The sequence below is a fragment of the Somniosus microcephalus genome, chromosome 11 (genome assembly GCF_052327205.1).
Source record: "Somniosus microcephalus isolate GS21.2 chromosome 11, FLI_Smic_1.0, whole genome shotgun sequence".
NCBI lineage: Eukaryota > Metazoa > Chordata > Chondrichthyes > Squaliformes > Somniosidae > Somniosus > Somniosus microcephalus.
Window position 1 is genome coordinate 104028964 of NC_140997.1, and position 13623 is coordinate 104042586.

A 13623-nucleotide genomic window follows, 5' to 3' on the forward strand; every position below is an offset into this window, starting at 1 on the left:
GGCCCCTCCCCGGAGCGTCGCGGCCCCCCCCCCCCAAGGTGAAGACCGCCGATTGCGGCTGTGCGAGACGGCCGGCGGGCCCGGTTGCCAGGGTAACGCTGGACGCTCATGCAAGCCCCGCCCCCCGGCCGAGCCAGAGAGAGACGCCGCGTCTCAGCTCCTGCTGCGCGCGCACCCTAGCGGCGCTGGGCTGAGGCTCGCCCTGCAGCCTTCGAGTGGGGCCGGGAGGTGCTAGCTTGGGCGTGGGTGCGGAGGAGACGCCGAGGCTTCTAGGCCTACCTGGAAAAACGGGGAAAGGTTGGAAATTAATGAGATTAGATAAGTTAATTACTTCCTAAATCATTTTTTTTAAAAACAATATGTGTTTTAAAAGCAACGTTTTTTTTTTTAAGACGCAGAAAGCGGGAAAAAGAAAGGAAAAGTTTGGAATCAAGATGGCGGCGACTCACCTCGGTTCAGAAGGATAAGGCCCGGCCACACACGCACCGATTGGCCTGGCGGCACACGCCAGCAACCCGGCGTACGATTGGTCGAGCTCGAGGTCACTCTGTCGCTAATGAGCGGATAATGAGATGCTAATGAGCGGAATCTTAAGGTTTTGGGATACCGCGGGGCGCGATTTTAGCCCAGGCCGAAAGGTAAATACACTTAAAACCGTCTCGGAAGCGTAAGCTTTCTTTGGAGGTAACGCGCGCGTAGGTACGCCCTGTAACTTTCGAGCGCATACCCGACAGACGCACACGCGATGACAGACAGACAGAATGACAGACAGATCGACCGATTTATATATAAAATAAGAAGATAGATAGATAGAATAGATATATAGATAGATATGCTACCTTTGTGTCCCTGAGTGGGCCCTTTTTCTTTCAATGCCTACTTTTTTATTCACAAGATGTGGGCAAGGCTGGTTTTTATTATCCACCCTCGTTGCCCTGAGAAGATGGTGGTGGGCCTTCTTGAACCGCTGCAGTCTATCTGGCGATGGTGCGCCCAGGATGTTAGGTAGGGAATTTTGGCCCAGCAACCATAAAGGATCAGCAATATATGTCCAAATCAGGATGGGCGTTGCTGCAGTGCATCCTGCAGTTAATACATACTGCAGCTACCGTGGTGGTAGCAGATAACAGTTGTGGTGCTGATTACGCTTCTTTTCTTCTAGTTTGCAGATGTTGCTGCGGGGAGTTGCAGAAACCGCTTTCCCCTTGCTGTTTGCAGATGTTGCAAGCTCCCGGGCAACTCCGCCCCGGTGACGTCAGGGGTTCGCGCGGGAACTTTTCAAACGGGGTGTCCGGGCTGGCCGAGCAGAGTCCGGAGAGAGAGAAAGACCACACCACAGGTACTGGGGGAGAGCGGGCTCCACACCATCATTACCACAGGTACTGGGGGAGAGCGGGCTCCACACCATCATCATCATCATCATCACAGGGGAGGAGAGAGACCGCCCGCCCGCATCACGTCATTATCACACCTCACCACAGGTGCTGTGGCGGGGCGAGCGGGGGTTCGGTCACTCACCCGCTCCCGGGAGCGGCCCTAACGGTCAGTGGACGGTTCCCCCCCGGGCCGGGCCCCTCCAACCCCACCCCCGGGCGACTCCGGGGCCCCGGGCCTGACTCTTTCCCCCGGGCTCACCTCGGAGCGGGGTCCAATGCCGGAGCCTCGCCACCGCCGGCCTGTCGCGGGGGGAGGGAGAGGCCGAGTCGGTCTGGGCCGCCCGGGAGCCGCGGTGTGACCGCGGTCCCGGTTCTGTAAATCCGTGTTCACCAGGTTCAGGTTAGTAGGTGTAAAACCGCCCAATCCAATGATTCGCGGCCCATGCCCAATTGTGCCTTGTTTTAAAATGTTACTCTAAGTATTTCTCCATTTTAAATCCTGCTCATTCATTCATTATTCTAAATATTTACTTTGCCTTTTAGTTATATCTTTCTTTCCAACCTTGCCTTTCTGCAGCCGTCAATGAAAGAATGCTTGGTAGCTGGGCTGGGCACTGCCAGCTACTGTCTATAGAAACTTATAGTGGCCCATCAGTATTTCCAAAACGACGACTTTGCGAGACAAGTAAAGAAAGTCTTGTGTTTATATAAAACTAGCTGGGGGTGCCCGGCGGTGCCGAGGCTTTTTTGAGGGCATGTTACATAAGAACATAACATAAGAAATAGGAGCAGGAGTAGGCCAATCGGCCCCTCGAGCCTGCTCCGCCATTCAATAAGATCATGGCTGATCTGATCCTAACCGCCAATCCACTATCACAGAACCATCTCCTGAATCTAACAGAATTAGACACACGAAATAGGAGCAGGATCAGGCTACACGGCCCCTGGGCCCGCTCCGCTACCCACAGGGCCATGACCGATCCGAACCTAGACTCATGTCCAAATTCCTGCCCGCTCCCCGTAACCCTTAATTCCCTTTACTTCTAGGAAACTGTCTATTTCTGTTTTAAATTTATGTAATGATGTAGCTTCTACAGCTTTTTGGGGCAGCATATTCCATGGACCTACCACCCTCTGAGTGAAGTAGTTCCTCCTAATCTAAGTTTTGAAAGAGCAGCCCCTTATTCTAAGACTATGCCCCCTAGTTCTAGTTTCACCCATCATCGGGAACATCTTCCCCGCATCCACCCGATCCAACCCCTTCACAATCTTATATGTTTCAATAAGATCGCCTCTCATTCTTCTGAACTCCAATGAGTAGAGTCCCAATCTACTCAACCTCTCCTCATATGTCCATCCCCGGGATTAACCGAGTGAACCTTCTTTGTACTGACTCGAGAGCAAGTATGTCCTTTCTTAAGTATGGACGCCAAAACTGTACGCAGTATTCCAGGTGCGGTCTCACCAATACCTTGTACAACTGAAGCAATACCTCCCTATTTTTATATTCTATCCCCCTAGCAATGAAAGCCAACATTCCATTGGCCTTCTTAACCACTTGCTGCACCTGCATACTAACCTTTTGAGTTTCGTGCACCAGGACCCCCAGATCCCTTTGTACTTCAGTACTTTCCAGTTTCTTGCCATTAAGATAATAACTTGCTCTACGATTTTTCCTGCCAAAGTGCATAACCTCACACTTTCCAGTATTGTATTCCATCTGCCAAATCTCTGCCCACTTACTTAGCCTATCTATGTACCCTTGCAGGTTTTTTATGTCCTCCTCACTCACTATTTTCCCTCCCATCTTAGTATCATCTGCAAACTTTGATATGTTACACTCGGTCCCCTCCTCCAAATCGTTAATATAGATTGTAAAGAGTTGGGGACCCAGCACTGACCCCTGCGCAACACCACTAGTTACTGATTGCCAGTCTGATAATGAACCATTTATCCCAACTCTCTGCCTTCTGTTAGATAGCCAATCCTCTATCCATGCCAGAAAATTACCCCCAATCCCGTGATTTTTTATCTTAAGCAATAATCTTCTGTGTGGCACCTTGTCAAATGCCTTTTGGAAGTCTAAATACACTACGTCCACTGGTTCCCCTTTATCCACCCTATATGTTACTTCCTCAAAGAACTCCAGCAAATTTGTCAAACATGACTTCCCCTTCATAAAAGCATGCTGACTTTGTCCTATTAAATTATGATTATCCAAATGTCCTGTTACTGTCTCCTTAATAATGGACTCCAAAATTTTACCTACCACAGATGTTAGGCTAACCGGTCTATAGTTTCCAGCCTTCTGTCTACTGCCCTTTTTAAATAAGGGTGTTACATTAGCAGTTTTCCAGTCTGCCGGGACCTTTGCCGAGTCCAGGGAGTTTTGGAAAATTATTACCAATGCATCCACAATCCCTACCGCCACTTCCCTCAAGACCCTAGGATGTAAGCCATCAGGTCCAGGTGATTTATCCGCCTTGAGTCCCATTATTTTACCGAGTACCACTTCCTTAGTGATTTTGATCGTGTTTAGCTCCTCCCCCTCTTTAGCCCCCTGTTTGTCCAGTGTTGGGATATTCTTAGTGTCTTCTACTGTAAAGACTGATATAAAATATTCATTCAGTGTTTTTGCCATCTCCATATTTCCCACCATTAATTTCCCGGTCTCATCCTCTAAGGGACCAACATTTACTTTAGCCACCCTTTTTCTTTTTATATAACTATAAAAACTCTTACTATCTGTTTTTATATTTTTTGCTAATTTACTTTCATAATCTATCTTCCCTTTCTTAATCAATCTTTTTGTTATTTTTTGCTGTCTTTTAAAGTTTTCCCAATCCTCTATCCTCCCACTAGATTTGGCTACCTTATATGCCCTTGTTTTTAGTCGAATGCTATCCTTAATTTCTTTACTTAGCCACGGATGGCTGTCTTTTACACCCTTTTCTTCTCAGTGGAATATATTTTTTTTGGAAGTTGTAAAATAACTCCTTAAATGTACACCACTGATCATGCATCGTCTTACCCTTTAATCTATTTTCCCAATCCACTCTACTCAATTCCGCTCTCATACCTTCATAGTCTCCTTTATTCAAGCTTAGCACGCTTGTTTGAGATCCAACCTTCTCACCCTCTAATTGAATATGGAATTCAACCATGTTATGGTCACTCATTCCAAGGGGATCCTTTACTAGGACATTTTTAATTAATCCTGTCTCGTTACACAGGACCAGATCTAAGGTTGCTTGCCCCCTGGTCGGTTCAGTTACATACTGCTCAAGCAACCCATCCCTAATACACTCAATGAACTCATCCTCAAGGCAGCCCTGCCCAATTTGATTTGTCCAATTAATATGATAGTTAAAATCCCCCATAATTATAGATGTTCCCTTATTACAAGCCTCAACTATTTCCTGATTGATACTCCATCCAACAGAGTTGCCACTGTTCGGAGGCCTATAGACTACGCCCACTAGTGTTTTCTTCCCCTTATTATTCCTTACCTCCACCCAAACTGTTTCATTATCCTGATCTTTTGACCCCATATCATTTCTCTGTATGACAGTGATTCCTTCCTTTATTAACATGGCCACCCCACCTCCCCTTCCTTCCTGCCTGTCCTTCCTGATCGTTAAATAACCTGGTATGTTTAATTCCCAGGCATTGTCACCCTGCAGCCATGTTTCTGTAATGGCCACAAGATCATACCCATATGTAGTTATTTCACAGAAATCACAGAAACCCCACAGTGCAGATAGAGGCCATTTCGGCCCATCGAGCCTGCACCGACACATATTCCACCCGATCCCCGTAACCCCTACACCACATATCCCACCCTATCCTTGTAACCCCACGTGTTTAATCCCCCTAACACTAAGGGTCAATTTATCATAGCCAATCAACCTAACCTGCCCATCTTTGGACTGTGGGAGGAAACCGGAGCACCCGGAGAAAACCCACGCAAACACGGGGAGAATGTGCAAACTCCACACAGACAGTCGCCCGAGGCCAGATTCGAACCCGGGTCTCTGGCGCTGTGAGGCAACAGTGCTAACCACTATGCCACCGTGCTGCGTATTTGTGCCATTAACTCGTCTATTTTGTTACGAATGCTACGTGCATTCAGATAGAGAACTTTCAAAGATGTTTTGTGACACTTAGTTCCTGCTTTTGCCCTTTTTATTACTTTACCTTTTACTCCATACCTTCTGCCCCTTCCTGACACGCTCTGGTTTTTAATTTCCCCACTGCTACCTAAGTCTATGACCTTCTCTGTTGTCATTTTTATTATTTGCTCTTTAGGAACCTCCCCCCCACTAGTTAGTTTAAAGCCCTCTCTACAGCCCTAGTTATATGATCCGCCAGGACTCTAGTCCCAGCACTGGCCAAGTGAAGCCCGTCCCAACGGAACAGCTCCCTCCTGCCCCAGTACTGGTGCCAGTGTCCCAGGAAGCAAAACCCATTTCTCCCACACCAGTCTTTGAGCCACGCATTTAACACTCTAATTTTATTTGTCCTAGCCAAATTCGCTCGTGGCTCAGGTAATAATCCAGAGATTATTACCCTTGTGGTTCTGCTTTTTAATTTGGCCCCTAGCTGCTCAAACTCCCTCAGCAGAACTTCCTTCCTTGTCCTATCTATGTCGTTGGTACCAACATGGACCACGACAACGGGATCCTCCCCCTCCCACTCCAAGTTTCTCTCCAGTCCAGAGGAGATGTCCTTAACCCTGGCACCGGGCAGGCAACACAGCCTTCGGGACTCTCGCTCTCGGCTGCAAAGAACTCTATCTATCCCCCTAACGATACTATTGATAAATATCTAAATCTGCACTGAGAAGGCCACTGCTATTGTGGTTCCTTCTTGAGGGTTGACAGCGATTGGCTGTGGACTGGAAGCTCTTTTTTATGCACCCACTGTTCAGGAGCAAGGTCGTAGCCACTATCTAAAAATGTTTCAAATTTGTGAATATTCTTCGGAATGACCTACATAAAGCTACTCTGAAACAATGGGGAAAATGTTTGCACAGCCAATGCTCTTTGATGCAGCCCCGAAACTGTTAGATCCGTGATTCTTTAAATAGGATGTTTCCCCAAGAACTACACGGAGGCTGTAACTTAACAATCAACAGGTGTTTACTAGAGTAGAGTAGTCTCAAGACTGAAGTACAGGTGTGGTCACTGCCGGTACTACAGTATACAGGAGCTGTGAAACAGTTCTCTCTTAAAGGTACATACACAACAGAAACCAATCTCTTTATGGGAAGCCGGCCGAAATTAAGATTATAACCTTGCATGTTCTGTTACCGTTGCTTGGCGATAAACTAATAGAATAATCCTCATTGTTTTGGTGCACTGCGAGAATGAATGGTTGAGATATATAAAGTGAAAAGAAATTAGTTTTAGTGAATTATGCAGTGTATAGTGACTGGAGGATAGTATAATGTGTATGGGTAGCATGTTGATATATTGTAAATGAATTTCCCTGTGATTATTGTGCAGTCAAAACATCATGTGTTGTAGCCAGTGGAGAGTTATCAAAACCAACCAAAGCCATTCCTAATGCTTAAAGTACAGTCCTGTAAGTCATTGAGTCAGCTTAAGCCTTCCATGTATTGTACACCCATTGATATTTCAGATTACTTTTTGTTAAACTTGCAATCCATACCAGTCTGGATATCATAGTGGTTTAGCAAGCATTTCTTATGATTCCAAGCCAGAGTTTGATTCCAGCCAAGACTGATGGGAGGAACATCTCCCCGTACCCTCTGCCAGCTGTTAGTGTCTTTCAAGAAATAATTTTGGAGCAGCCTGAGCCAATTCTTAGACCCCAAGCTAGACAGCTTACTGACATAATAAAGATAACTAATGTGGGAAATGGAATATCTAGCACTGACCAGGCTCGGTTAGCATATGTTTTAAGGCAGAAAAAAAGTTCCTTTCAAAGATGCCATCCAAAAAAATGACACTCGAAGAGATGTTAGGAGCGATAACCAAAAACTTGGTCAGAGGTTGGCTTTAAGGAGGAGGGGGATTTAGGGAGGAAATTCCAGAGTGTGGGACTTAGGTGGCTGAAGTGGGGCAAAGAGGCCAGAGAAACATCACAACATCAGGATCTGTCTCCACCCGTGCCTCAGCTTATCTGCAGCTGAAACCCTCATCCATGCTTCTGTCACCTCTAGTTCAACTATTCCAATGCTCTCCTGCCCGGCTTCTCCTCTTGCACCCTTTATAAACTGGAGCTCATCCAAAACTCTGCTGCCCGTATCCTAACTAGCACCAAATCCCATTCACCCATCACAGTTTTAAAGAGTGTGCAGGGACAGAGGGACCTGGGAGTTAATGTGCATAGGTTCCTGAAGGTGGCGGGACATATTGAGAGTGGTTAGCAAAGCATATGGGATCTTGGGTTTCATAAATAGAGGTATTGAGTACAAAATAGAGAAGTTATGCTGAACCTTTATAAAGCACTGGTTAGGCCACAACTGGAGTATTGCATCCAGTTCTGATCACCATACTTTAGGAAGGATGTGAAGGCCCTTGAGAGGGGGCAGAGGCGATTTACCAGAATAGTTCTGGGGATTGGGGGATCTTGGCTACAAGGACAGGTTGGAGAAGCTGGATTTGTTTTCATTAGAGCAAAGGAGGTTGAGGGGTGATTTGATAGAGGTGTACAAGATTATGACGGGTTTGGATAGACTAGACAGGGAAAGGCTGTTCCCACTAGTTGATGGTACAAGGACTAGGGGACACAGTTAATGTTTTGGGCAAGAGATACAGGGGGGATGTGAGGAAAAACTTTTTTACGCAGTGAGTGGTGATGACCTGGAACTCGCTGCCGACAGAAGTGGTGGAAGCGGAGACACTACATGTTTTCAAGGGGAGACGCGATAGGCACTTGAGGGAAATAAATTTGCAGGTCTACGGGGATAGAGTTGGGGAATGGAACTGACTGGATTGCTCTACAGAGAGCTGGCATGGACTCGATGGACCGAATGGCCTCCTGTGCTGTATGACTCTATGACACCCATGTGCTCGCTGACCTACATTGGCTCCCGGTCCGGTAACACCTCAATTTAAAAATTCTCATCCTTGTTTTCAAATCTCTTCATGGCCTCGCCTCTCCCTATCTCTCTAACCTCCTCTTGCCCTACAACCCTCCAAGATCTCTGCACTCCTCCAATTCTGGCCTCTTGTGCATCCCCGATTTTAATTGCCCCAATATTGGAGGCTGTGCTTTCAGCTGCCTCAGCCCCAAACTCTGGAATTCCCTCACCTAAACCTCTCTGCCACGCTCCATCTCTCTCTCTCCTCCTTTTAAGAAGCTCTTTAAGACCTATCTTTTTGACCAAGCATTTGGTCACCTGTCTTGATATCTCCTTATGTGGCTCGGTGTCAGATATTGTCTGATAATGCTTCTGTGAAGCACTGAGACATTTTACTATGTTAAAGGTGCTATATAAATTCAAGTTTTCAAAATTGGTTAAAAATTATTGTTGCTGTTAATGCCGTTTATGTTTTGTTCTTTGCTGTGATGTTTGGTCATTTTTGTCTCGATGGCAAGTGCTGATCTGATTTGTAACAACAATCCAATGAGTGCTTGCCTGGTAATTGTGTTAATGTTGCTCCCTCACAATGTTCGAGTCAATAAGGAAGTGGTCTGAGATGGTTAATTGCAGGGAGTACAAATAAAAAAGGGGGAGGAAACTAGAAATGCTGGAAATCTGAAACAAAAACAGTGCTAGAAATCCACAGCAGGGCCGTAAGCATCTGGAAAGAGAAAAGCCAGGTTAATGATTTGGGTGTTCTACCCTTCCTATACACCGCCGAATGGGTCACGGCTGGGCAGGCCTGCTGTTGAGCTGTGGGTTGTTTAAGACTGTGAATAATGTTTTTGCCGTTGTGACAGCTCTGGGTGAGAGTTCTGCTCCTCCCCATGTAAATTTTTAATGTTTTGAGAGTGCCGGCAGGAGTGTCCAAAACATTAAAAGAAAAATTCTGCTTACGTTTATACAGACACCCTGAACAGTTTTTAAACATTCCCCTCATTTGAGTTTGATTTTATTTTTTTTTAAAGGAGTTCTATTGGTGAGACTCCAGCTTTTACCAGCCCTGGTGGCGTTATCGAGGTACGAGTTTGTCTGATTTTCCCAATTGAAGCAGTGTAGTGAGGTGAATAAACAGCAGTTGATAGTGTGTAACCCAAGTTGCTTTGGTTGCATGTGCCGTGTAAACAGACAATCCTCGAGACAGTGCAGTTTAGATAGAGGGTCAAATGATAACTGATTGGAAATAGCAAACATGAATCAAAGCAGCATCCGTGGAGAGAGAAACAGAGTTAACGTTTCAGGTCTGGGACCCTTCATCAGAACTGGAAAAAGCTGGAGATGTAACCGATATTAAGCAGGTGCAGATACGGGGGGGGGAGCGGTGCGGGGAAGATAAAATGTTGCAAATGGGAATGGCAAAATCATACAGCATGAAAAATGGGGGCAGGGATTATTATCTGAAATTGTTAAACTCGATGTTGAAGGCTGTAAAGTGCCTAATCGAAAGATGAGGTGCTGTTCCTCGAGCTTATGTTGAGCTTCATTGGAACAAAGATCAGAGTGGGAGTGAAGCGGAGAATTAAAGTGACAGGCGACCGGAAGCTCAGGGTCACGCTTACGGACTGAACGGAGGTGTTCTTGGACACCAACGCCCCTCCGGAACCACCTTCCCCGTCACTTTCCTCTGATCCCATCACTTCTTCCAATCTCACTCCCTGCCGTGTTTTCACTATCCCCTCTGACCTTCTCCTCTCCGACCCCGAACGATCAGTCCTCAGCAAAGGCCGGAGTTGCAGCCCCTTACGCCCCCATCTCGGTGAATTTCGATCTCAGCATGATGCTGAGCTCTTTTTCCGTCGCCTTCGTCTCCGTGCCCACTTCTTTGGCCAGGAGTCTCCCCCACCTCCCCCCGCACAGCTGACCCTTTCTCCCGCCTTCTAAATTCTCGTTCTACTTGGAAACCTCCCTCTAGCCTCTTACCCTCTCTAGATCTTTTCATTGCTAACTGCCGACGTGACATCGGCCGTCTCAATTTCTCTGCTCCCCCCCTCTCACTCCAACCTACCTCCCTCTGAACTTGCAGCACTCCGTTCTCTCCGATCCAATCCTAACATTATCATTAAACCTGCTGATAAGGGTGGTGCTGTTGTTGTTTGGTGAACAGCTTCCGGCCTCTACCGTGCGGAAGCTGAACACTAACTCTCCGACACCTCCTCCTAACTCCGCCTGGACCATGACCCCACTAGCAAACATCAAACCATTATTTCCAAGACTGTCACTGACCTCATCTCCTCTGGAGATCTTCCCTTCATGGCTGCCAACCTCATAGTCCCCCAACCCCGCACAGCCCGCTTCTACCTCCTTCCCAAGATCCACAAACAGGACTGCCCTGGTAGACCCATCGTTTCAGCCTGTTCTTGCCCCACCGAACTTCTCTTCCTATCTCGACTCTATCTTTTCTCCCCTTGCCCAGTCTCTTCCCACCTACATTCGCAACTCTTCCGACGCCCTCCGTCACTTTAACAGTTTCCTGGCCCCAACCGTTTCCTTTTCACTATGGACGTCCAGTCCCTCTACACTTCCATCCCCCAGCAGGATGGCCTGTTGGCGCTCCGTTTCTTCTGTGAATAGAGGCCCAACCGGTCCCCATCCGCCACCACCCTCCTCCGCCTGGCTGAACTTGTTCTCACATTAAACAACTTCTCCTCTGACTCCACTCACTTCCTCCAAATTAAAGGTGTTGCTATGGGAACCTGCATGGGCCCTAGCTGTGCCTGCCTGTTCATGGGATATGTGGAACATTCTTTGTTCTAGTCCTACTCGAGTCCCCTCCCTCACCTCTTTTTCCAGTAAATCGATGACTGTATCGGTGCCGTTTCCTGCTTTCGCCCTGAACTAGATTAGTTCATTCACTTTACTTCCAATTTCCACCCTTCCCTCACCTTCACATGGTCCATCTCCGAATCTTCCCTTCGCTTCCTTGACTTCTCCATCTCCATTTCTGGATATCGGCTTTCGACAAACATCCACTACAAGCCCACTGACTCCCACAGCTACTTGGACTACACTTCCTCCCACCCCGCTTCCTGTAAGGACTCTATTCCATTCTCCCAGTTTCTCCGTCTCCGCCGCGTCTGTTCTGACGATGCCACCTTCCATACCAGTGCTCCTGACATGTCTTCCTTTTTCCTCAACCGAGGATTCCCCTCTACCGTGGTTGACACGGCCCGTGACCATGTCCGTTCCATTTCCCGCACTTTTGCTCTCACCCCTTCCCCTCCCTCCCAGAACCACGATAGGGTTCCCCTTGTCCTCGCCTTTCACCCCACCAGCCTCCACATTCAACAGATCATCCTCCGCCATTTCCGCCACCTCCAGCGTGATCCCACCACCAAACACATCTTCCCCTCACCTCCCATTTCAGCATTCCGAAGGGACCTCTCCCTCCGCGAAACCCTGATCCACTGCTCAATCACCCCTAACAGCCCTTCGCCTGGCACCTTCCCGTGCAAGCGCAGGAGATGCAACACATGCCCTTTTACCTCCTCCCTTCCCACTGTCCAGGGCCCCAAACACCCCTTCCAGGTGAAATAACGATTTACTTGTACTTGCAATTTAGTATACTGTATTCGCTGCTCACAATGTGGTGTCCTCTACATTGGGGAGACCAAACGCAGATTGGGCGACCGCTTTGCGGAACACCTCCGTTCAGTCCGTAAGGGTGACCCTGAGCTTCCGGTCGCCTGTCACTTTAATTCTCCCCTCCACTCCCACTCTGATCTCTCTCTGTCCTCGGTCTATTACTTTGTTCCAATGAAGCTCAACGTAAGCTCGAGGAACAGCACCTCATCTTTCGATTGGGCACTTTACAGCCTTCCGGAGTCAACATAGAGTTCAACAATTTCAGATAATTATCCCTGCCCCCATTTTTCATGCTGTATGATTTTTGCCATTCCCATTTGCAACATTTTATCTTTCCTGCTTCTTACATAAGCACAATATGTTCTTTCAATTCCTTCCTCCCCTCCTAGGCACCCCCCCCCCCCCCCCCCCAATCTCTGCACCTGCTTAATATCTGTTACATCTCCAAGTTTTTCCAGTTCTGATGAAGGGTCCCAGACCTGAAACGTTAACTCTGTTTCTCTCTCCACGGATGCTGCTTGGCCTGCTGAGTATTTCCAGCATTTTCTGTTGTTTCAGATTTCCAGCATCCGCAGTATTTTGCTACAGGAAACTTTGTTATATCTGGCACCGACGGGACCTAGCTGTTGCCGATCTATCAAAACTGCCGGACATACCAGCGTTAATGTTGAAGCATATGGAGGTTTTCATCTCCGTATCTGACAAACACTGTTGCTTAGCAACAGCTTCAAACAGTCGGCCCGTACCTTGGAAGCGTCTCTGTAGCTTAGCAACAGCTTCAGAGAGACTTTCCAGAGCCTGACCGTTGGGGGGAAAAAAAGCCACGAGAAGGAAAAAAAACCTAACAAAACGGCTCCTGATTTCTGCCGGTAGATTGAGGTTTCTGGACATACAACCTCTGGATAAACCAAAGTCTCCTGTATTGTATGAATCGAAACAGTTGGCTTGTTTGCAACAAAGTGATTTAACCTGAATGCCAGCAACACTTGTGATTAATGTCATTTTTAATTTTCTACTTGCATTGCATTAATGTTGCTTTTTTAAAAATAAAAAAAATAAAAAAAATTCCTAAGATTATTTCTGGGATAAACACAACAAAAGGCAAGCCTTTCAGAAGCCAAAACTGTTTTCCATGGGAGTTGCCACTCTCGGGGTTTGTTAACAATGGGAAAGAATCTGAATCATTCTTGCTGTAGCTAGAAAAATAGTTTGAACTGCTCCAGGGCTGGAGAGGCATACAGTCCCCGCCTCGGAATCTAATCATTAACATGGGAGAGCATAAAATTTAGTAGCTGAAGGACCTGTGAATTGCAGTTAGGCCTCTTTGTGTAGACTTGAGAACTAATCCTGAAATTCCTTCTAAAGCCAGTCTGTAAGTATATTCAACCGTTCATAAAATGTTGCTGATTTCCATTACTTTAAACTATGAACCCTTGTGTGGATTGGTGGGAGAGTTCTGACTGTGTGCTTTATTTTTACCTGGTCATGTGGAGGCTGCTGTTGTAAATATGATATACTGGCCGGCAGCTGGTTTGTTCAATGGATTCTTTA

The 13623-nt window shown here is 47.0% G+C and overlaps 1 protein-coding gene across 3 annotated transcripts in view; it reads left to right on the forward strand.

Moving 5' to 3' along the window:
- Nucleotides 1-1185: 1185 nt before the first annotated feature.
- sun1b (Sad1 and UNC84 domain containing 1b) overlaps nt 1186-13623 on the forward strand; it is an 85625-nt gene continuing 73187 nt past the window's right edge. The window contains exon 1 of one of the 3 annotated variants that reach the window (XM_086001152.1): nt 1186-1379. In XM_086001152.1, the coding sequence (XP_085857278.1) occupies nt 1219-1379 (161 nt within the window). In that variant the 5' untranslated portion in view covers nt 1186-1218. Of the gene's footprint in view, nt 1380-1535; nt 1777-13307; nt 13445-13623 lie in introns of those variants that run through there. The other 2 variants (XM_086001161.1, XM_086001165.1) reach the window with 2 other exon arrangements.